Consider the following 23499-nt stretch of genomic DNA (forward strand, 5'->3'; position numbering starts at 1 on the left):
AAATGCTCTGTATTGACAGTCTACTGAGCATCATGTATTCTATAGCACATAATGGAATAATTTGAAAATCCTTAATTCCTATCAGTTGACAAAATATTTTTTTTTTAATGAATAAAACTATATCTCCATATTGCACTCATCATATTTAGTTTCTACAAGACATATTTTTGTCTAATAGCAGCCTTGAATATGACTGCACAGTGGGATTTCATGAATCTATTTATGTTCCCAACGGACAAAGTTGTTTATGCTGATCTTAATCAGACTGCACAAATCTCACCAGCCTAACATTTAATTTACATAGAAGAATACAACATAAATCTACAATGAATACATATAATAACAAATATATAATGGAATTGGTGTCTAATTTATAAATATTATCAGACACACATCCTAATAAATACCGATTACATCGGATTAAATCTTATGACAATTACCAATGCAAATTTTTATGCTTGAGGTTTGGGTTCAGTTTCTGTACCGTTACAATCTTCCCCTTGATTTGCAAAGATTAATTTAAAATTACATCTGAGCAAATATCATTTAGTCATGGTACAGACATAGACCTGACAATGAACCCCAAAGGCCTCTAATATTATCTACATATTGCAACCATACCACCAACGCTATTGCCCCATAGAACCATACGACAGCATCATTGTCCCCATAATTTCGAGCTACCGCCATATAGCACCATATGCCAAGGAGTTCAATGGTATAGGACCTTTTGAGTCTAAAATCAAATGCCACCTTATCTAGAAAGTGAAGAAAAATAAACTTCAAAGTGATGGGTGGACAAAAGCTCTTTCGACCATGCAAGGATCAACTGCACTCCTCCGTTCCAAAGAATCAAACCAACGGCCTCCCAGGGCCATAGTGCGTTCGCAGCATAAGATCTAAATATAACACTAAACTAACTTAAAGGCATAAATGAATGGAGGGAAATTTAGGATGCAATCTTTTTCCGGCAAAATGACAAGCAAAGAAAAGTTTAAAAACCTATTTATTACTCCTTGATAAAATCACGTATATTTAAATCAACCCTGAATAATTCTACGATAATAAAAACAAAATATATGCAATGTCCGATGGACTAAATATGAATTCGGAGATGTCACTCCTTTCATTAATTTTTTTTTTTTTTTAAATTCATATTTGACCATTTTATCAGTTGAAATACTGTAGTTAATTGTTCCATTCCCCGTTTGCATGACAATAAGTACCAATATCATTATTGGTACAAAATCCTTTTTAAGAACAAAAATATCCTTGTAAATGCAACGGTTCTCATTACAAGCTTTCTTCACTATTAGAAGAAACACATTATCTATGTAAAAATTGGAGACAACTTGGAGTGGTCGCCTAACTAAGTAATTATACTACTAATTAAATGAACAAAAAAATAAGCTAACACTAGTGGGTAAAATCACAACTATCAAAATAAAATTAGACAAATGTCGGGTCCAGAAATCGAACCCACATCGCAATGAACCCGATGACAAATAACGAGACAGGACCCGTTTTGGAATTCATACACAAAAAAAAAAACATTAAACACAACTCAAGGAGCATATTCAAAAATATTATGTACACATATTTTAAAACAAAATAGAAGCAATTTACACATGCAACTGGCTGTACAACACAAAAAATAAAATTGTATGTGACGAAAAATCCATGGTCTGCCTTGGAGTTAAAACCAATGGTCTCCCGGATGCCACCGACAAACGGGTCTCTAAAAAGCTCCCTATCTCAATTATTCATAGGGTCAACATATCATACAATACTGGCATTCCAGTTATTTAATTTCTTTACAGAAATAAACATGAACGAGTTAAAAAGAAATCCTTTAAATGTAATCGGGTTTATGTGAAACCCCAAGCATTCAGTCTTAGTGGACAGGCTTGAACAATAACATTGGCAGTAACCTTACTCACAACAGAGTGCTAGTGCACCTTCTTCTAAAATCATAAATCATACAACGCAGAACCACTCCTAATAATGGGTGGCCGCAGATCACTTCTTGTCAACAAACTCAAGGCAATTCGACCGGTCTCCCTGAAAATACATCATGGTAAAAATCCTCTTATCATATTCCATAGCTCCACTGGCTTATTAATTCTCTGCCCGCTTACAATTCTTTAATTCAATATCAAGCCACTATTTATCTTTTCAATTTCACATCCATGGACTTAGAATGTCCAGGTTCACATCCATCCGACTACATAGAATATCTCAACCTACCATGTTTTCCTACAGTTTGAACTCAGAAAAAAATCAAATATGGATTTAAACATATCCATAATATTATTCTAATATTCAAGAAAAGCAAATACTTGTCATAAAAGGAAAACTTTATCTAAAACTGGGAGAGCGTTCGTTCATGTCCAGGCTTGTCACAACTTACACAAATAATTAATACAGCCATCTACATATTCTATTCATGCAAAATTACATTAAAACACGAGTGCCTTCCTATCCCCATGATTATTTTGCCAATAGTGGCATTTTGAAGATACTGTCACCATGCATTACCAAAATAGGTTGAATATTCCATAAAATAAAAATACGTATATCACAGTTTGAAATCACCAATAATACAAATCTATATTTTGCCCTCCTAATCTCAAGCACTCTCAGACTTACTGATGTTTCATCATCAAATCACGTACATGCAATACATTAAAATTATATTTTTTTAGGTCCAAAATTTTAGCCCAAATAATAGAATTTCCATTCTTATCTAGCTGAATATATTTTAAACAATATGAAGACAACTCCCAAGTCTCTCTCTAATTCAAGAATACATGCAATTTACATTACTAACCTAATTTATGTGATCTACATATTACATAACCGTGCATTTATTTGGATAATATTTAGATTTTCAGTACTTATCGCCACGTCGTGAAATCCATGGTTCGGGTCCAGGAAAGGCCCTTATCGTCATTTAGCCTCTGACGTGGATCACAGGTTCGAATCCTCTTCTATTCCTGCTGAGCACGTTAATAATCCCAGGGTCCTCTTCTTCACTGTAACAAGTCTAATGACGTTGAAATAAGTTGCGTCACTCAAAAACACAATTTTTCAAAACTGTAACACAGTTCTCCCAGTCACGTTATTTAAATACTTTCAATACTATCACTTGGACAAGGTTTTTCACACCGCGTATTTGCAAAATGTATATTACCACTCCCGAATACGGGTAAGGCCAGAACACCAGCGGACCGTGTGTCTGCCTTCAATCTTTCACGTCAAGTGGATATTGTCTCAACATGGCTGACTCTTATATAATATTACCCCTACATGAACAATAGACAGCGGTCAGTCCCCACCACAGTTTTGCAAATCAGTGGTTTTACGGGTTGTGTGACATCGGCATTGCGCTCAAATGTGTGACTCAGACTTTTAAGTAATCTAGGTATGTGCGGAAAATGCATCGATCGGCGGTTTATTTAAAATTTATTATCAAAATTATGCCTTTACGAGGATCCCCATCCAGAGTCTGCGTACTTAGTTGGTATAGGCACGCTACTGGTGCTTATATAATCAAATGTTAACGTAATTTTTCATACGTTAAACATTTATAAACAACTCGAATTTTGGCAGAGGTCTATTATGAAAACATGACATGCCAAGGTTTCCCTTACTAATTATTATGCATATCTCGAAATCTTACAATACAAATCAAGCTTGCACGTTGGCATTGCTGTGTTTCGGCCATTTTTAGTGGGTGGAATTAGTATTGATTTTCTTTCCTCTCTTTCTCTTTGCTCTCTTTCTGGGGATTCCTCCAGCTATGACGGACTCGTGTTTACACCAAGTTGGAGGCGTTGTGCAAACAGATGCAACCTAATGCAACTTTCTGTAATATGGACAAGGGAGCTTGACAAAAGTCTCCCACCGCCTATAATAATTATTAAATAAAATGTATATGACCGATACGGTCACAATATATACATAGATGAACCATCTTGACCGTGAAGATCTCACCTTATATATCTCTTGAGACTGTGAATGTTATGAGTGCCAATCACTTCACCTTCACTGTTCAGCAGGTGATAAGCACATCTTCTAACTTTCTGATTAATGGTGTTGTAAGTACTCCTACCACTAGTTTTACTATTAATTTCCTTCACACAATATACTTTAAATTGGTTTAGCGCCAGTTGCTGTAATAAGCAACCAAATTTGGAGAGCATGCCTCTTATCTCAATTATTCTCAAGGCGTAAGGTGATAAACTCACACATCTGGCAATATACAGGAATATGGATCAAGACAATTGTAGATTACGGTTGCATTTCCACAACTGAGGATTGTACTTGGAAATAGAATCACTTATTATTAAAAGAAAACTGAATTTATGACTATACTTTACGTCACAATGAACTAGCATTGCCGTACTTTAATTTAGCACTAAAATATACCTGTGAGATTTGTTGTTACATATACAGAAAGTTTGATCTAAACAAAGAAAGCTATTGGCATGAACTTGAATAAAACTATGATATCGCCATCAATTACATTCTTCTTCATGTTATTTATGCATAACATGTTTGATGCTGTAATTACCTGATGTCTGCACACACCACTGTTGAACTTGAAATTCCTGGAAAAACCATTGGGTTGAAGTCGGAAGCCATCTGCTGTTATCTTCTTATGTAACTTGGAGTTGACCTATATTCCCTGTCCGAGTGTAGTAAGCTCCAATGCGGTTACGTCCACTCAATATTTATTGTTAGAAATCAGAAAACTTAACTGAAAGAACCTGTAATATCCAGGCATACTATTTAGTTTCACACATCCTGATAGCTAATATAGAGACTGTTGAAATAAATACAACAGTTCTATGTGATGTTAGATGTATCTATGTTAGATTCAATTCTCGAACAAAGTTCGCAAATTGCATAGTAGAATTCAGTAAAGAATTCAAAGTACCATGATGACTGTTAACTGCATATATCAGTTAAATTCGATAGATATATTTATTTCCTGTACCTCTGCAGATTACAGCACTAAATGTCTGGTAAATCTACTGAAATAAACTTACATTGCAAAGTTCTACCCCGCAATTAGATGTTGCTGCTTCACTATCAGCCCAGTACAAGTCTCTACTCAGATCAGACCACCACTCTTACATCTCTTCGACGATTCTTAGACCTCTTAGAACTGACCAGCACTCTTACATTGACTTATATAAACTCGTGATGACCACTCATCTCCCTACTGTCTGGTCATTCCTTCCACATTGACACACGGTAGCTGGTGAATACGGACACGCTATTGAAACCACGTGGCCACGCACTATACCAAAGTAGTCATGTGTCTTAATAGCTTCCCCACATGTACAAACGATGACTACAAAGATGAGTCAGCGGAAAATTTAATTGCCTAACAGAGCCTCGGTTAAACATAGCCTTGGTTGCAAAATATCATGCAAGCTCACCTACCCACAGTTACAAGTCACAGCATGACCATTTCAAATCAACAAATCTCACTTATTTATGCACAGAATAATTACAAACAAAATTCCCTTATCCTACAATTAAATGACATAATATGCGTGATACCTAATTATATTACAGTCTAAATGATAAAAATCAGAATATAAAATCTAATGAATCAGGTCAATTAATGATAATAATAAATGCTGAATGAAATCTGTAACCCTGTTGTACGATTACAGTGTAAGGCCCCTGATAAAGCTTAAATAATTGGTGGATTTCTTTATTGTTTGCAGAAGAAATGTGCGAAACCCACAGTAATCGCCCCTACTTTATATGCTCAACCATTTACTAATAATCTTATACAGTATACGCAAAGTATATTTTGATATGTAAGTGTCCGCCAGTATGTAATGTTCTGTACAATTCCTATGTATGAGCCTGCAGGCTCATTTAGTTTAGTTTAGTTTAGTTTAGTAATGTTTTATTTTACCTGGCAAGATTAAGGCCTTCAGGCCTTCTCTTGCATCTAACCAGGAACTGGAATATACATATATTACAATGTATTACTTACAATAACTAGATCTAATACAAATTAAATTAATAATAATACAAGGATGGTGAGATTACATTAAGATGAAATAAATTGATTAAATGAAGATGAAATAAATGAGATATAATAAAAGGATAAATTCTTAGAACTAATATTCTACATGTAAAAATAAGAGGCAGTACATAAAATTTGATTTTAAAAACAAATCGGATAAGAATTTTAGAATCTCTACCAGGACATCCATAACAATAGAATGGTTGTAAGTAGCCGCATCAAGTTTACAGATGATGGAATTAACTGAAATGAATGAACCTTCTCGCTATATACATGATAATAGCCTTTCCGTAATTTAACGGACACGAGAAAATATAAACTAACCTCTGTAATCAATGCCGCACTCTGCCATATCTTGAGGAGTATCCCAATCTTTCTTAATGCAGTATTTAGCATTAAAATTAAGCGATCGTTTATACAGCCTTTATCTTTAATGAGTTAACAACTGTTATCGCACACGTTATTTATGCATTTATAACGAAAAACATGTTCTCCTCCTTCATTTTCATTGTTCTTTATGGACATAGAGAGAAAACGATACTGAAGATGATCGATCAGATGCAGTATAATGACTGGGAGCATAAATATCAGTAACAGAAAAATGTGCGCGCTCAATCGCTCGTAATAACGGATGCGTCAGTGATAGGACTCTCACTGTAACCGAAGGACAATACACAGTTTAATATAGGAATTTTGAAGGGGCGGACAAAAATTGTCATTATAACGGGGTTCTCAGTATATACCGGACTCGCTATAGCGGACTTCTACTGTAACTCAAAAACTTAAGATGCTACAGACATGAAAGTTGGCATTTTTTATCTCCTTTAAAAATGAAGGAACACATATACACTGACTGACAGTGACAATGCAACACCAAGGAGGAGTGGTTCGAAAGGGATGAAAGTTGGGGAAAAAACAGAGACGGCACGGACGAATAATTGATGTTTATTTCAAACCGATATGCAGGTTACACAATGCGCACGGCATCGACTCAGTAGGATGTAGGACCACCGCGAGCGGCGTTGCACGCAGAAACACGTCGAGGTACAGAGTCAATAAAAGTGCGGATGGTGTCCTGAGGGATGGTTCTCTATTCTCTGTCAACCATTTGCCACAGTTGGTCGTCCGTACGAGGCTGGGGCAGAGTTTGCAAACGGCTTCCAATGAGATCCCACACGTGTTCGATTGGTGAGAGATCCGGAGAGTACGCTGGCCACGGAAGCATCTGTACACCTCGTAGAGCCTGTTGGGAGATGCGAGCAGTGTGTGGGCGGGCATTATCCTGCTGAAACAGAGCATTGGGCAGCCCCTGAAGGTACGGGAGTGCCACCAGCCGCAGCACATGCTGCACGTAGCGGTGGGCATTTAACGTGCCTTGAATACGCACTAGAGGTGACGTGGAATCATACGCAATAGCGCCCCAAACCATGATGCCGCGTTGTCTAGCGGTAGGGCGCTCCACAGTTACTGCTGGATTTGACCTTTCTCCACGCCGACGCCACACTCGTCTGCGGTGACTATCACTGACAGAACAGAAGCGTGACTCATCGGAGAACACGACGTTCCGCCATTCCCTCATCCAAGTCGCTCTAGCCCGGCACCATGCCAGGCGTGCACGTCTATGCTGTGGAGTCAATGGTAGTCTTCTGAGCGGACGCCGGGAGTGCAGGCCTCCTTCAACCAATCGACGGGAAATTGTTCTGGTCGATATTGGAACAGCCAGGGTGTCTTGCACATGCTGAAGAATGGCGGTTGACGTGGCATGCGGGGCTGCCACCGCTTGGCGGCGGATGCGCCGATCCTCGCGTGCTGACGTCACTCAGGCTGCGCCTGGACCCCTCGCACGTGCCACATGTCCCTGCGCCAACCATCTTCGCCACAGGCGCTGCACCGTGGACACATCCCTATGGGTATCAGCTGCGATTTGATGAAGCGACCAACCTGCCCTTCTCAGCCCGATCACCATACCCCTCGTAAAGTCGTCTGTCTGCTGGAAATGCCTCCGTTGACGGCGGCCTGGCATTCTTAGCTATACACGTGTCCTGTGGCACACGACAACACGTTCTACAATGACTGTCGGCTGAGAAATCACGGTACGAATTGGGCCATTCGCCAACGCCGTGTCCCATTTATCGTTCGCTACGTGTGCAGCACAGCGGCGCATTTCACATCATGAGCATACCTCAGTGACGTCAGTCTACCCTGCAATTGGCATAAAGTTCTGACCACTCCTTCTTGGTGTTGCATTTGCTCTGTCAATCAGTGTATTTTTTATTCTGGAAAGTTCACTTAACCTGTGACTGGTCGCTATATGATACTTTCTCTCACATTTTGTATCTTAAGTTAACTCCTCAGTAATGCAAGGGAGATGACTGTTCCCTTGTCTAGCTGAGTTGATAACTGTCATGAGTAAGGCGATCCACATTTGAGGGGTAAGCATCCCCTCCTGTAGTCAGAACAAAGATTTGTATGAGTTTGTGTGCCCTGTGTGAGAGGTTCTCTCATCACGCGACCAATGGTGTTGGTGTTGGTGTTATGTTGAAGTCGAGAGGGAAATTTTCTCCTGTTGTAGACGTTAGTACTTGACTCAAGTCGCACGCAAATCGTTCTCCATTTGCAGTTACTGATAAATGAGTCTTCATAAATTATGAGTCGAGAAAGAATGCTGGGAAATAAGCGCTGTTACCGGGCTGAGTGGCTCAGACGGTTGAGGCACTGGCCTTCTGACCCCAACTTGGCAGGTTTGATCCTGGCTCAGTCCGGTGTAATTTGAAGGTGCTCAAATACGTCAGCCTCGTGCCAGTAAATTTACTGGCACATAAAAGGTTTGTTCCAACAAGCAGTTTGCGTACGGTTTGGTATCAATTCATGAACTGATGTAAGCGCATGCGCGAGCTATGTACTCGTTGAGAACCGTCGCTAAACAGCAGTCTGTTGGAACGGTTCGTGTACGGTCAAGAAAAACTACAATGTGCATGCGTTCACAATTACACGGGAGATTGTTGTTTGAGAATAAACAAACAGCTGTTCTTGTTCATCTCTGCTAAAAAACCTGTTAGGCCTACTCAGTGGAAGGTAATTGGCAATAAAATGACTCAACTAATAAAATTATAGACTAATGGACCTGTTTCTAAAATAATAATTACTTTATTCCAGAATTACGTGAATTTATAATTCTACCACGAGTACTGGCAGTGTAAAAACCAATGATGTAGACGGTTCCCTTCAGGGGATAACCATGTCACCTAAAAGAAAATACTGATCACATTTTTTTTCCTTCTAAATTATTGCCAAGAGGTGAACTACTAAAATCTCTGCTAGTCCGGCCCCGCGGTGTAGGAGGCAACGCGTCCGTCTGTCACCCGGTGGCCCCGGGTTCAATTCCCGGCCGAATCAGAGTTTTTAAATTGTAATGACGTCCTTTATCTTCCTTTCCTCACACATAACATTCCACACTACCGTCATTCCAATTACACGCAGGTTCATACAATATGGTGCCAGTAGTGGCAGAAGATATACATGGGTCGACGCCCCGAACAAATCGCATTAAAAAAATACTCAGAAACACATCCAAAATTTTTCGCCTGTTGTCACAAACAGCTTGCATTCATTTAATAATAACAGTAGTTTACTATGAAGACATATGTTGATAAATAAAATATACCTGTATGGAATAGTGTCCTTTTCTATCTACGTAAGAGTCAGGATCATTTGCAGGCTTTTCAATATCAATATGACAGCCACCTATGGCACCAATGACACCTGGAAATCCACTTCCCCTGAAATGTTGCTCAATATTTATTTTCTCATCTTCTGTAGTCAATCGTTTGACAATTCTATGTAGAGAGCTCAAAGAAATGTCAAACCAATCTGCAATGTCATGGAAACTTGCAGTCTGATGCCCAATAAACCACAGGAAAATTTGAACCTTTATTGAAAAAGCAATAATTAACGATTATTAAAATTATTATTACTGTCATTATTAATATTATTATTATTATTATTACCGAGCTCGATAGTTGCAGTCGCTTAAGTGCAGCCAGTATCCAGTATTCGGGAGATAGTGGGTTCGAACCCCACAGTCGGCAGCCCTGAAAATGGTTTTTCGTGGTTTCCCATTTTCACACCAGGCAAATGCTGTGGCTGTACCTTAATTAAGGCCACGGCCGCTTCCTTCCCACTCCTAGGCCTTTCCTATCCCATCGTCGCCATAAGACCTATCTGTGTCGGTGCAACGTAAGGCAAATTGCAAATATATATTATTATTATTATTATTATTATTATTATTATTATTATTATTATTATTATTGCAGCAGCTGCTGACAAACCTGACTCAGTGCAGAAAGTTTTCCATATTGGCCAGACTGATGTTTGTAAATATTTTCCATTATATCCCTACTGACGTGAAAATGCTCCTTGAACGTTTCATTGTCGTAGCGAGGTACTGTTTCTTTATAGGCGGAGAGTGAGAGAGAAAGAGAATTTTGGTTACTAAATTATGCGTTACTCGTACATGTAGTGAAAATAAATATCATTTAAACATAATTGCAAACAAGTAAAAAAAAATTATAATAACTTGCCTAAATAATCATTTTTCACTTTTGGGATATTGTAATTGGAGTCAGAGTTCATAAGATCATCATCAGAATTTATTTGATTTATTTATTTATTTATTTATTAGTTATAGAATGTCCCAGTGAGCTAGTGGATCAAGGAACCGCCTTCAAAATCGTCGTGCATCATTCTCGTTTTTATCTCGTGCCTCTTAATGCACAGCTCACACTTATTTTGGTGTACTGCTCATGTCTCTGATGAACAGTACTTGTTCTGGAGCACGAATTGCTTTGCCAGTCTGCAAACTGGTTCAAGAACGGTCCATAGTCTGTTGGAACAACCGACTCCGAGTCCGCATTTGAGTTTGAAGTTTGTTGGAATGCTCTTTCTGTACTGCGCATGCATCTGCCAGTTTGCAAACTGTTCCCGTTCTTCTTGTTGGAACAAACCTAAAACGAACTACTGAGGCACTAAATTCCAGCACCTGGGCATCTCCTCAAGGAAAAAGCCTCCAGGATTTCCTTGAGGATTTCCTCAACCGAACCCTCATCCACACACAGAGCGGATATCCTCAAGGAAAAGGTCTTGGGGATTTTCTCAAGGTTCAACTCCAGGTCAAGACAACAGTTCTGTTGACTGGTGGTGGTTGGTTGTTCAAGTGGTGTTGCAAATAATTTTCATCATGGTAATTTTTTGAACTGGCTTGCCACAAGAAAGGTTCCTTCTGGTATATTTGTATAAATTCTGTTAAAAGTTCTCGAGACATGACAATATAGGACACTCCCGACAATCACTTCACAAATCCTCAAGGCCTACTGTCGCCAACACATACACGCTGCAAGAAACTGGGAAAATCCGCCCTGCTTGGCCTCAAGGCGGAAAAGAATTGAATTTTGTTCGGGATTTTTGGATCTCTCGCAACCAGCGCGGCCTCAAGGACGCCACCACACACGTTGAGGAATTCCTCACGGATTGGACTGTTCAGGCCGAACCTTGAGGAAATCCCGCTCGTGTCTGGCCACTTTACAAACTCCAGCTGACTCAAATGTTAGAGAGAAGACATATTGTACTTTATTCTTGCATTTGTGTTATGGAACTCGCTAATAACCTTGAAAAAACAGAACACAAAAAACTTTGTCTATATAACCAACACAACTGAAACCTACATCAAATCTGAAGTTTTCATCCACCAGTTATGAACTTGAGTAAAGTAAGTCTTAGCAAGGACGTCCTTGAAATCTGAGTAGTGGACCCAAACATAATTAGCCCACCACATCCAAACATGATACAGTACTCAGTTCAGTAGGCAAGTACAGTCTGGTAGGTTTGCTTTGACAGTAGCGAGAATAGACTGACTGAAGTTTTTCAATGAAGACTTTAACCCCATCGTATTTTGAGATACTTGAAAAATCTTGTGTAACCTCCTCTATTGTCCGTTTGTGAATGATTTCTTACACACACCTTTTACTCTGTCCTAGCCTTGCCCAGTATTGATAATAAGGCCTTTTGACAAATCTGCACTAATGTGGGTCCACTGTAGTGATGGGATATTCGATTCATTTTACTGAATCAATTCATTTGATTCCGTTCACGTTACTGAATCGATACAGTGATCCGATTCACGGCTCATTGGTCACCGCTCCTAGTGAATCTGTGTAGTATGTGCTGGTAAGACAGCAGCAACAGCATTCAGTGCTCGCAGCTGCCATCTGGTCTTCATACTATGAACTCCTTTCTTAGAAAAAATGCTAGTTACTCTAATACATCGAAGGTTTCCGGCGACGCAGGGTGGGAAAGGTTAGGATTAGGAAGGCAGCAGCCATGGCCTGAATTAAAGTACAGTCCTAGCATTTCCTGGTGTGAAAATGGGGAAACTACGGAAAACCATCTTAACGGCTGCCGACGGTGGGATTCGAACCCACCATCCCCCGAATGCAAGCGCATAGCCACGCGATATTAACCGCACGACAACTCGCTCAGTATTTTTCTATCAACTGAGGATTTTTTTAAATCGTCATATTTTGTATAGGCTACCCGAGATGTACAGTAGCCCGCTGGTTTTCTGATTCAACATACTGTTACTGCGTCTGTCCACATATGATTGAAGTCTTGTGCAACGATGTGACATATGAACTGAGAGAATACTGAGCCGTTCTTCCCAATATAAAACAGGTACTTTTGAGTGGTCATGAGCATGATTCATAGTCATAGGGCAGGCTAGAGTCGAGTTTAATTGTCAAAAGTCAACTAACTTCTAATACTAAGATTCATTAAACTAATAAATAGTGAAACCTAATAGCCTACCTACTTACTAGCTACTTCAGAATTATGTTGCGACTACCCTTTTAACACTGCAAATAAATCCATCTATTATTTAAACCTCCCTGTAAGAAGAGGACAGAGAATGCAAATGGATATTATTTTCAAATAAGCTGAGCTCGAGAGTCCATTATAGCATACGATTCTTTCAGTGTAGCATGGCTCACTGTATGTCTCGCTGCAGTGAGCCGATAAGGAGCCGTGCGTATCTTGTGTCTCACTGAGCCGGCTCGTTCACGATTCTTTCGGTGTACCATGGCTCACTGTATGTCTCGCTGCAGCGGAAGCTCGGCTCTTCGCGTGCCCAGTGAGCTGATAAGGAGCCGTGTGTATCATGTGTCTCACTGAGCCGCGCTCGTTCACGATTCTTACGACGTGCCATGATTCACTGTCTCGCTGCAGCGGAAGCTCGGCTCCCCGTCAACGTCCAGTGAGTGCGCCACTCAGCACTGTCCGCTGGGAGTAAGCTGAATCGTGTGCCGTGAGCTCGCCGTTCCTGTGAATCGATTCACTTGGACACTTGAATGAATCGATACACTGCTTCGAATCATGCATTCAGTAGCCAACACTAGTCCACTGATTGCCCGGACTCTGATGAAATACTTGACAGACATGCATTTCCTGGAACTGTTCGGTTTCACAGTTCTCTTTCTCTCTTTTAGGTGCTTCTTGAGTTGTGTATCTGAGAATAAATTCATCTTGTCTCAACTTGTCACTAAACTCATAATATGCTTGACGAAATCGCCTTACGTCTTGCATTTTAAGTTCACTGCACTGGTAGACTTTTTACGTGTTTACAAGTGGGCATTGTTGGCAGACGTTTTCAAACATACCTGAATGGTAAGATGGTGTTTATGGTTTACAAAATAAAATAAACTAACTTCAGTAGTTTTTATAAGGATAGAATTAAAGTGATGAAAGGTTAGTTCAAGAAAAAGTGTAAGTGTGTTTACCTGTTTCGCTTAGCGGTATTCTTTTCCCATCTGAAAATATCTCTCGTCTTCTTCCTACTATTTTTATGGCCAATTTCCAACATGCTTCAATCTTTCATTACTCCAGAAAAATGTACACTGTTTTACCGAAACTCGAAACACCACTGACCAATGGTATGTTCTACAGACACATGTGGGTGAAAAACTGAAGCAAAATTATCGAGTACAGCATTGCCAACAGTTTCAAAAAACACACCGTGAACCCGGAACTTCATAAACATCATACTAATGCTTACTTCATAGAGTATTATTTAAGTTATGTTCCAGTTGTGGTGCCCCATGTTTGGATAAGGCAGATTTTGGAAACATCATCTGAATTAGCATTACATTTACATAGGGACAAAGTGGGTTTAGGAACAGTTTTCTTGTTGAAAAAGATGCTAGATCACATGAGTTAAGCTATAACTCAATTTTCATAAAAAATGGATAAGGCGGATTTTGGAACCGTGCACGCCTCATCACCCTGAAAGGGCCATTGGAATCATGACATAGGGTATGGAGCTGGGCTGGACGAGGCTAGGGAACATGTGACATGATTTCAGTTACCTACATCACTTCATGAAGCACCTGCTTGAACTGATGACCTCTGTGGCCAATACAGAGCTGCGCACGATGTTATAAGGACCATCTAGCATATTGCAATATCTCCAACGTAAAATATAGGCATGCATTGGTGATGAGCTGTCTAAGGTGACCAAGATTGGTCAGCTTCTGTTCATACACCAGTTGTTTTACATGGCCTCACAGGAAAAAAATCCAGGGGCATAAAGATCGGATGATCTCTTGGGCCAGGCGAAGTAGAACTCCAACATGTTGAAATCACATCTTGTAGCAGTCAAGGAGCGACGCATGTTGCAATAATGATGGGAGTTCATTGTGGGGAAACCGCAGGTAGCGTGCTTCCGTCAGATGGCCCTAAAATCTGTCTGTCCTACCCAATGGGGATTGTCCATTTGCCAGTAGTGCATATTGTGATAATTAACAGTAGCATTTTTGTGCAATCACGATTCATCCATAAGTAAGATGGTAGCTAGTCCGGCCCCGTGGCGTAGAGGGTAACGCGTCCGCATGATTAATATCCCTGGCCTGGGGACAGGGTGTTTGTGTCGTCTTTAATGTTCCTTTCCTCACATTCAACACCTTACATTTCCAAATACACGCAGGTTCACGATATATGGTGCAAAGTAGGGGCAAAAAATCATCTTAGGTCGACGCCCCGAATAAATAGCATTCAAAAAAAAAGGTAGCTAAAAAGGCAGGATCAGTGTCCACATGTTGTAGGGTCCATTGAAAGAATGCCACCTGGGCCTCAAAATCATGACCATGGAGCTCCTGGTGTAAGTGCAGATATATGGGTGCATAAGAGATGTCCAGTTGATGTTCATCTCCTGTGCAATGACGCATGTGCTAGTTCAAAGGTTGTGCCAGATAGTGTCCCCAACACAATCTCTTCATTGTGAGCAGACATCCCAGAATGATCTCAAATAGGCAGTCTACTTCCCAGGGTCGCAGCTGCATGCATACGTCTTTGCACACTCTGAAATATCATGCCTGTCAGTTGATTCCCATAGGGAACCTGAAATATTTGTTCCGAATGAGTAAATTTATAATACCAATATAGTTGGTCCGTTATTGGACACTAGCTGTAGTACCCGGCGTTGCCCGGATGGTTTTTGAATGTTTACCCTTAATATTTGTATTACCAGTTAGTTGAGTGTGAAGTGAATGCTTATAGAATTCTTTTTGAGATGTTGATTTTACGACTTATCATGTAGTTTTATAGTTATTTAGATGTATCTGATTTCAAGTTTTAGATTATTTAATTTTCGAGTAGACACTAATCTCGGTCATTTTATACTATTTACTTTTAAGCCCTTCTCAGCTCCTGCCTCGATGGAGGCTGAACATGGACTTAAACGCTATCCACAGCGTCACAGTTCGTATCAGCGACACATAAACAATGGATTTCGACATTAATATTGGTTATTTTCCTTATTTTTGCAAGTCAGCCCCTCTCATTCTCCAACACCAGCGGGGGCTAAGTGTATCTGACCCCCACAGTAATGTTTTCTATATAGTACGTCATGTGTATACCAAGTTTGATTGAGAGATATGCTAAAACATACACACATCTTTAAACTCTGTCCCTTTGGACGTTTTCAATTTTTTGCCAGTTCTCATCCGCCTGCCGAGTAGGACTGAGCTTTATCTTAAACGGCATCTAGAGTGTTACAGTTCATCTCAGCGACCCCGAAAACTATGGATTAGACACAAATTTCGGTCATTTTCGGTTAATATTTACATTTCGCCCCTACTTTAGAGGCTAGGAGTCTCTTACCCCTAGCGTATATTTCTCCAGGCAGTAGGTCCAGTATACACACATGCGTCCATTCTCTCGGTCATTTTCGAAATTTTGTTTTTCACTTTTTCTCACCGCTATGCGAAAGGAGGCAGAAATTTGACTTCTAAAAAAATTGGAGCGTTACTATTCATCTCAGCGACCCCGAAAAGAATGGATTTGACACTATTTTCAATTATTTCTACATCTCATCCCATCGTAGGTGTGCTAGGGTTGTCATACCTCCACGCACTTTGTCTCCTGATAATAAGTCATAAGTGACCAAGTTTGTTTGAAATTGTTCCCGTAGTCCCGAAACGTATGGATTCAACACTAATATCGGTCATTTTCAGTCTTAATTACATTTCGTACCCTTATCTAAGGCTTCAAGGGGTGTCTTTCCCCCTTAGTATTTTTTTCAGGTAGTAGGTAATATTTGTATTAAGTTCTGCTGACAGTTATACTGGAGCGTACAAAAAACATCCCTAACCTCGGTCATTTGGATATTTTCTGTTCTTGACTCCTTCTCACCCGCCTGGCAATTGGGGATCAACTTGGACTTAAACGACAACTGGAGTGTCACTCCTCATTTAAGCGACACCTAAAACCATGGATGTGACATTATTTTCGATTATTTTATATCTAACTCCCTTCCTAACCACTCACCACAAAAGGGGCCTTAATTTGGACTTTAAATGTCCAGAGTGCCACTATTCACCTCAGCGACCCTAAAACGTGTGGATTCGACACTAATCACGATTATTTTTATATATCACTCCCCCTTGCCCCCCACCCTAAATGGGGCTGAACTTGATATTAAAAATTTCCCGGGATGTCACTGTTCATCTAAGCGACCCCGAAAAGTATGGATTCGACACTATTTTCGTTTATTTTTAAATATGACCCCCCCTTGCCCCCCGCCCCTAATGGTTCCTGGGGTGTCTTATCCTCACGTGGTTTGTCTCCTGATACTAAAAATCCGGAGTTTCGCTATTCACTTTGGCGACCCCGAAAACTACGTATTCGGCACAATTTTCGATTACATGTATATATCACTTCCCCCTCGCCCCCACGCCAAAGGGTCTGAACTTGGACTTAAAAAAATTGGAGGGTCACTATTCATCTCAGCAACCCCAAAAAGTATGTATTCGACACTACTTTGATGATTTTAATATCTCAAGCTCCCCGCCCCCCACCCCTAATGGTTCCTGGGGTGTCTTATTCCCACGTGGTTTGTCTCCCGATATTAAAATTCCGGAGTGTTACTATTCACCTCGGCGACCCCGAAAACTGTATATTTGACACATACTATTATTTTTATATCTCACCCCCCTTGCTCCCCGCCCCAAAGGGGGATGAACTTGGACTTAAAAAATCCCGGGGTGTCACTATTCATCTAACCGACCCCAAAAGTATGCATTCGACACTACTTTCGATGATTATTATATCTCACTCCATCGCCCCCCGCCCCTATGGGTTCCTGGGGTGCCCTAACCCAAGTGGTTTGTCTCCTGATAGTAAAAATCCGGAGTGTCAATATTCATCTCAGCGACCCCGAAGAGTACTCGACATTCTTTTCGATTATTTTTATACATCACTCCCCCCTTGTACCCCACCCTAAAGGGGGTTGAACTTGGAATTTAAAAATTCCCGGGATGTCACTATTCACCTAAGCGACCACGAAAAGTATGGACTCGACACTATTTTCGATTATGTGTATATATCACTCTCCCCTCGCCCCCACCCCAAAGGGGGGCTGAACTTGGACTTTTAAAAAATTCGGAGTGTAACTATTCATCTCAGCGACCCCGAAAAGTATGGATTCGACACTATTTTCGTTTACTTTTATATATGACGCCCCTCACCCCTAAGAGTTTCTGGGGTGTCTTACCCCCACGTGGTTTGTCTCCTGATACCAAAAATTCGGAGTGTCGCTATTCACTTTGGCGACCCCGAAAACTATGTATTTGACACTATTTTCGATTATTTGTATATATCACTCCCCCCTCGCCCCCACCCTAAAAGGAGGCTAAACTTGGACTTTTAAAAAAATCGGAGTGTCACTATTCATCTCAGCTTCCCCGAAAAGTGTGGATTCGACACTATTTTCCTTTATTTTTATTTCTGATCCTCCTCGCCCCCCGCCCCTAAGGGTTCCTGGCGTGTCTTACCCCCACGTGGTTTGTCACCTGATACTGAATCTGGATTGTCGCTATTCACTTTGGCGAACCCGAAAACTATGTATTCGACATTATTTTCGATTATTTGTATATATCACTCCCCCCTCGCCCCCATCCTAAAAGGGGGGCTGAACTTGGACTTTTTAAAAATCGGAGTGTCACTATTCATCTCAGCGACCCCGAAAAGTGTGGATTCGACACTATTTTCGTTTATTTTTATTTATGAACCCCCTCGCCCCCCACCCCTAAGGGTTCCTGGCGTGTTTTACCCCCACGTGGTTTGTCTCCTGATACTGAAAAATCCGGATTGTCGCTATTCACTTTGGCGAACCCGAAAACTATGTATTCGACATTATTTTCGATTATTTGTATATATCACTCCCCCCTCGCCCCCACCTCAAAGGGGGCAAGGGGGCTGAACTTGGACTTTAAAAAATTTGGAGTGTCACTATTCATCTCAGTGACCCCGAAAAGTATGGATTCGACACTATTTTCATTTACTTTTATATATGACCACCCTCGCCCCCCGCCGCTAAGGGTTCCTGGGGTGTCTTACCCCCAAGTGATTTTATCTCCTGATACCAAAAATCCGGAGTGTTGCTATTCACTTTGGCGACCCCAAAAACTATGTATTTGACACTATTTTCGATTATTTGTATATATCACTCCCCCCTAGCCCCCATCCTAAAAGGGGGCTGAACTTGGACTTTTAAAAAAATCGGAGTGTCACTATTCATCTCAGCGACCCCGAAAAGTGTGAATTCGATACTATTTTCGTTTATTTTTATTTATGACCCCCTCGCCTCTAAGGGTTCCTGGCGTGTCTTACCCCCACGTGGTTTGTCTCCTGATACTGAAAATCCGGATTGTCGCTATTTACTTTGGCGAACCCGAAAACTATGTATTCGACATTATTCTCGATTATTTGTATATATCACTCCCCCCTCGCCCCTACCTCATAGCAGGCAAGGGGGCTGAACTTGGACTTTAAAAAAATTGGAGTGTCACTATTCATCTCAGTGACCCCAAAAAGTATGGATTCGACACTATTTTCATTTACTTTTATATATGACCCCCCTCGCCCCCCGCCCCTAAGGGTTCCTGGCGTGTCTTACCCCCACGTGGTTTGTCTCCTGATACCAAAAATCCGGAGTGTCGCTATTCACTTTGGCGACCCCGAAAACTATGTATTTGACACTATTTTCGATTATTTGTATATATCACTCCCCCCTCGCCCCCACCCCAAAGGGGGCTGAACTTGGACTTTAAAAAAATTAGAGTGTCACTATTCACCTCAGCGACCCCGTAAAGTATGGATTCGACACTATTTTCATTTATTTTTATATATGACCCCCCTCGCCCCCCGCCCCCAGGGGTGTTTGGGATGTCTTACCCCCACGCGGTTTGTCTCCTGATACCAAGTCATAAGTGTATCAAATTTGGTTGAAATCGCTCCAATGGTTTGGGAGGAGATGTGGTACAAACCCACCCACCCACCCACATACATACAATGACTTTTATATATATATAGATTATAAATTTTCCAGCTAACACATTCCTGGTTGCCAGCATTTCGCCCCAGTGTGCTAAGTTGGACCCAACAGTTGGTAAATAGCACACCTACCAAGACGCATGGCTAGTGCATACCGTGGAGGCCACTGCGTAGGCTACTTGGAGCGCTACAGAAGTTGTGCCTGGTTTACATTCTGTCTAGCTTCTCCACGGATGAGTAACACATCCTCATACACTTCGCTGAAATACATCACGAGGGGGTGAATAAGCTTTGTGTTGTGACCTGCCTCACAGGAGAAGAGTTTGCAGAGCTACATACCTACCTGCCACTGCATGTTATCATTCCAGTGGGGCACACTTTGCCCTACCTGTGTCCTACGAAGCTTGGAACATGAATGATGGCTGCCTGTGTGCTACCCACATGCTATCATCACCTCAAACTCCTCCAACCCAGCTCCATACCGTATGCCATGATGCTAACGGGCCTTTGCAGGGCCACATAAACAAATCAATCTGTGGAAATTAAGTATGCAACCTTGCCACATCCTGGGCAATAGGTAGTAAAAGAAATTACTTCTGTGGGATTCAAATCTCCATACCTCTGACTACATCCCTGCCAAGTGAACTATTGCAAGGCTTGGTAAGCAGCAGGCAGTTCCCAGGCTACATATTACATGTTCCTGGTCTGTGTGTGCACCTCCTGTTGTAACGTACGTGTTTTTATTATCTGTGCTCATTTTATGGGTTCATTTGTGGTACTCATAATGAATTAAATGTGGCACTCATGATTCCTGCTGTCTTCTAGCCCATAACAACATATCTTGGCATATTATCCCAGATTAGGGAGAGGGACCAATGGTTATCAGAATTGTAGTAAACGCGGTAGGTTGCATAAAACTACAGTAGATCGCAAGGTGCAGGCGGGCCACCCAGTATATGGACTGCCAAGTCAAGGCAGTAATGGTATGTGCAATGCAACTGGAAGGATATGGAATCAGTTCCTTATCAGGGAGACAGAAAATATTAGAAACAGCCTTTTTTTACAACTAGAGAAGCACATGGACCTGAGGTTCACTCAGCCTACACCAAAATTGAGTACTAGGTTAATTACTAGGAAAACAGCAGCCAAACAGATTATTGCCAAGGTAAAAATAGTGGAATATTTCACCTTCCACTCCTAGGACATAAAGTAAATAAATATGTATACGAGAAAAGAAAATGAATTTCTCTTTCCCCTTTCTTTATTCCTCCTGCCAGATCATACCATTAAATTAACTATTTTCTTTACCTATAGCAGTAATAAGAATTACTTTTTTTTTTGCAATTTCAGGTGAAGGACCAACTGGATAATGAAGTAGCTCGCAGTGCTGTTACAAAATGCATGAAGCATAAGCATATGACTTCTTGGGTAGCCAGAAATGTAATGGAATCCCTTGATGATGAATTTGCAACCAAGTATCTACGTCAGTGCATTGTAGATCTCAACACTCTGGCTTCCGTCCCTTTGCTGCCCATTTCTGATTCTCTATCTCCAGACAAGATGTGGTTGCACAGCGGACGATTTACACATTTCTATCAGTTAGAACTTCAGATTAGCAGGTCAATGGTCTTGCTTGTTGTCTTCAAGAAACAGAAAGACAAGGACACTAAACTCTCAGACCCTTTGCTTGTGTTATTACTATAAGTTGTAATCTCAAGGATTTCCTTTATAAGTAGTAGGATAGTATATTATGTAATTGTTGTTGTATGTTCCAGTATTTTTATTATAATACGTAGATATTCCAAGAATTAAATCTTACCTAACTCTCAAGATTTTGTTCAGGAGTAACATCATCTATAACAGTGAACTAATTTGCATCTTCCAATTGTATCCATTGAGAAATAATCCAAAAATTTCAAAAATCTGTAAAATAATGTTTTAGTAATCCTACATGTTTTTATGCATGAACCACATACAGCTACTTGCTTATTGCCTGCCATTGTTTATACTGAAATCTTGTTAACCTTGGTAACTGTGCAGTGCACAGTTATATTGTGATAGATAACAATAAACCAACTAATGATTTAAAGATATATTGCTAAATATAGTTACCAAAAAAGGTGTTGTACTGAAAAGTTCTTAGTAGCTGTTATAGAAATATTAAATTAAATTTATAAAGGATACCAAACTATAAGGCACAAAATTTTTGTTCAGGTTATTAACCAGCCTCGTATGTAACAACCTATTTTGTCTTTAAAATAAAATCTCATAAATTATTTGCGATTTAAATTTCTTTTTCCAAATCAAGTACTGCATACATTTCTTAGAATAGTAAGCTGATATCTTAAGGCTCTTGATGGTCTCTCTTAATTACGTGTCAACAAAACAGTACCACATTTCAACATATCTCATTATACTATTGCAGTAGTGGATTCACTGTCCATGAAAGAAACCACATTCCATCAACATGTAAACAATACAGAATTAACTTGTTAAAGTGCAAGCCATTTTCTTTTCAGTTTCAACTTAGTTAATACATAAGCATGAAATTTTCCAGTCTGGTAAAATTAACACAAGATTAATAAAAGTAGAAAATACCTGAATAAGAAAACAATTAATAATAGAATGACATGTTTTGTTCTTGAAAGATCATCATCAGATTCTATCGCATCACTGTATTTACTGTAATTATTATTAATGTTATTTGCTGACATTTTATGCCCTCCATTAGACCACTTTAGCCAATTTTATAAAAAAGGATTTTTCAATTTCCTGTAAGAACAGTACTTTTCTCAGATCTTATCTTTCTTTCTTCATCTGTAGTCTAGTTTGTTTGTCTGTGAGTTTCTTGATTATGTCTGTTTTGTTTTTAAAATCTTCTATTGTTCCCTCATATCTTCCTTGATCACTGTAATCCATCTAATGTTGCTCTTACTGTTCCATATTTTTTTCTATAATTCTCCTGATTATCCTGTTTTCTGGTGTCCTGAGTAGATGTCCAAAGAATGAGTCATTTCTGCCTAATTGTGATGATTACTATTATTATTAGTATTGTCTGCCTCAGTGGTGTAGTGGTGAGCGTGATTAGCTGCAACCCCCGGAGACCCGGGTTCGATTCCCAGCTCTGTCACGAAATTTGAAAAGCGGTACGAGAGCTGGAACGGGGTCCACTCAGCCACAGGAGGTCAAATGAATTGAGGTGGGTTTGATTCTCACCTCAGCAATCCTCAAAGTGGTTTTCCATGGTTTCCCACTTCTCCTCCAGGCAAATGCTGCATTCGAGGCGATCATACGCATGGAATAGGAGCGGACAAAATAGCGCGCGGCAGCTTCGAGCAGCACAAACGCATATAAAGTATCACAGAGGTGTAAATCAATCTCAGAAGGCGTAGAGTCATAGAGACCTCGCAAAGGAATTTCAAGATGGAACAAGTATTGTTTTGAAAAATAATTGAAACCAATTCATTCTTAATACTGTAAGAAAAAAAAGAGCGCATTAAAAAAATCCACTTAGAAGCAAGAAGAGGTAATCATTCAGCGGTCTGGAAGAAAACAGCAGATTAAATATA

General features: G+C 40.2%; 1 protein-coding gene across 1 annotated transcript in view; it reads left to right on the top strand.

The window, feature by feature from the left end:
• The window catches only part of LOC136866804 (ATP synthase subunit b, mitochondrial), a 56854-nt gene extending 35220 nt beyond the window's left edge, over positions 1-21634 (top strand). Inside the window, exon 6 of the mRNA XM_067143909.2 lies at positions 21281-21634. Coding sequence (XP_067000010.2) covers positions 21281-21634 — 354 coding nt within the window. The remainder of the gene's footprint in view (positions 1-21280) is intronic.
• Positions 21635-23499: the final 1865 nt, after the last annotated feature.

This window comes from Anabrus simplex, chromosome 3, assembly GCF_040414725.1.
Source record: "Anabrus simplex isolate iqAnaSimp1 chromosome 3, ASM4041472v1, whole genome shotgun sequence".
NCBI classification, from domain to species: domain Eukaryota; kingdom Metazoa; phylum Arthropoda; class Insecta; order Orthoptera; family Tettigoniidae; genus Anabrus; species Anabrus simplex.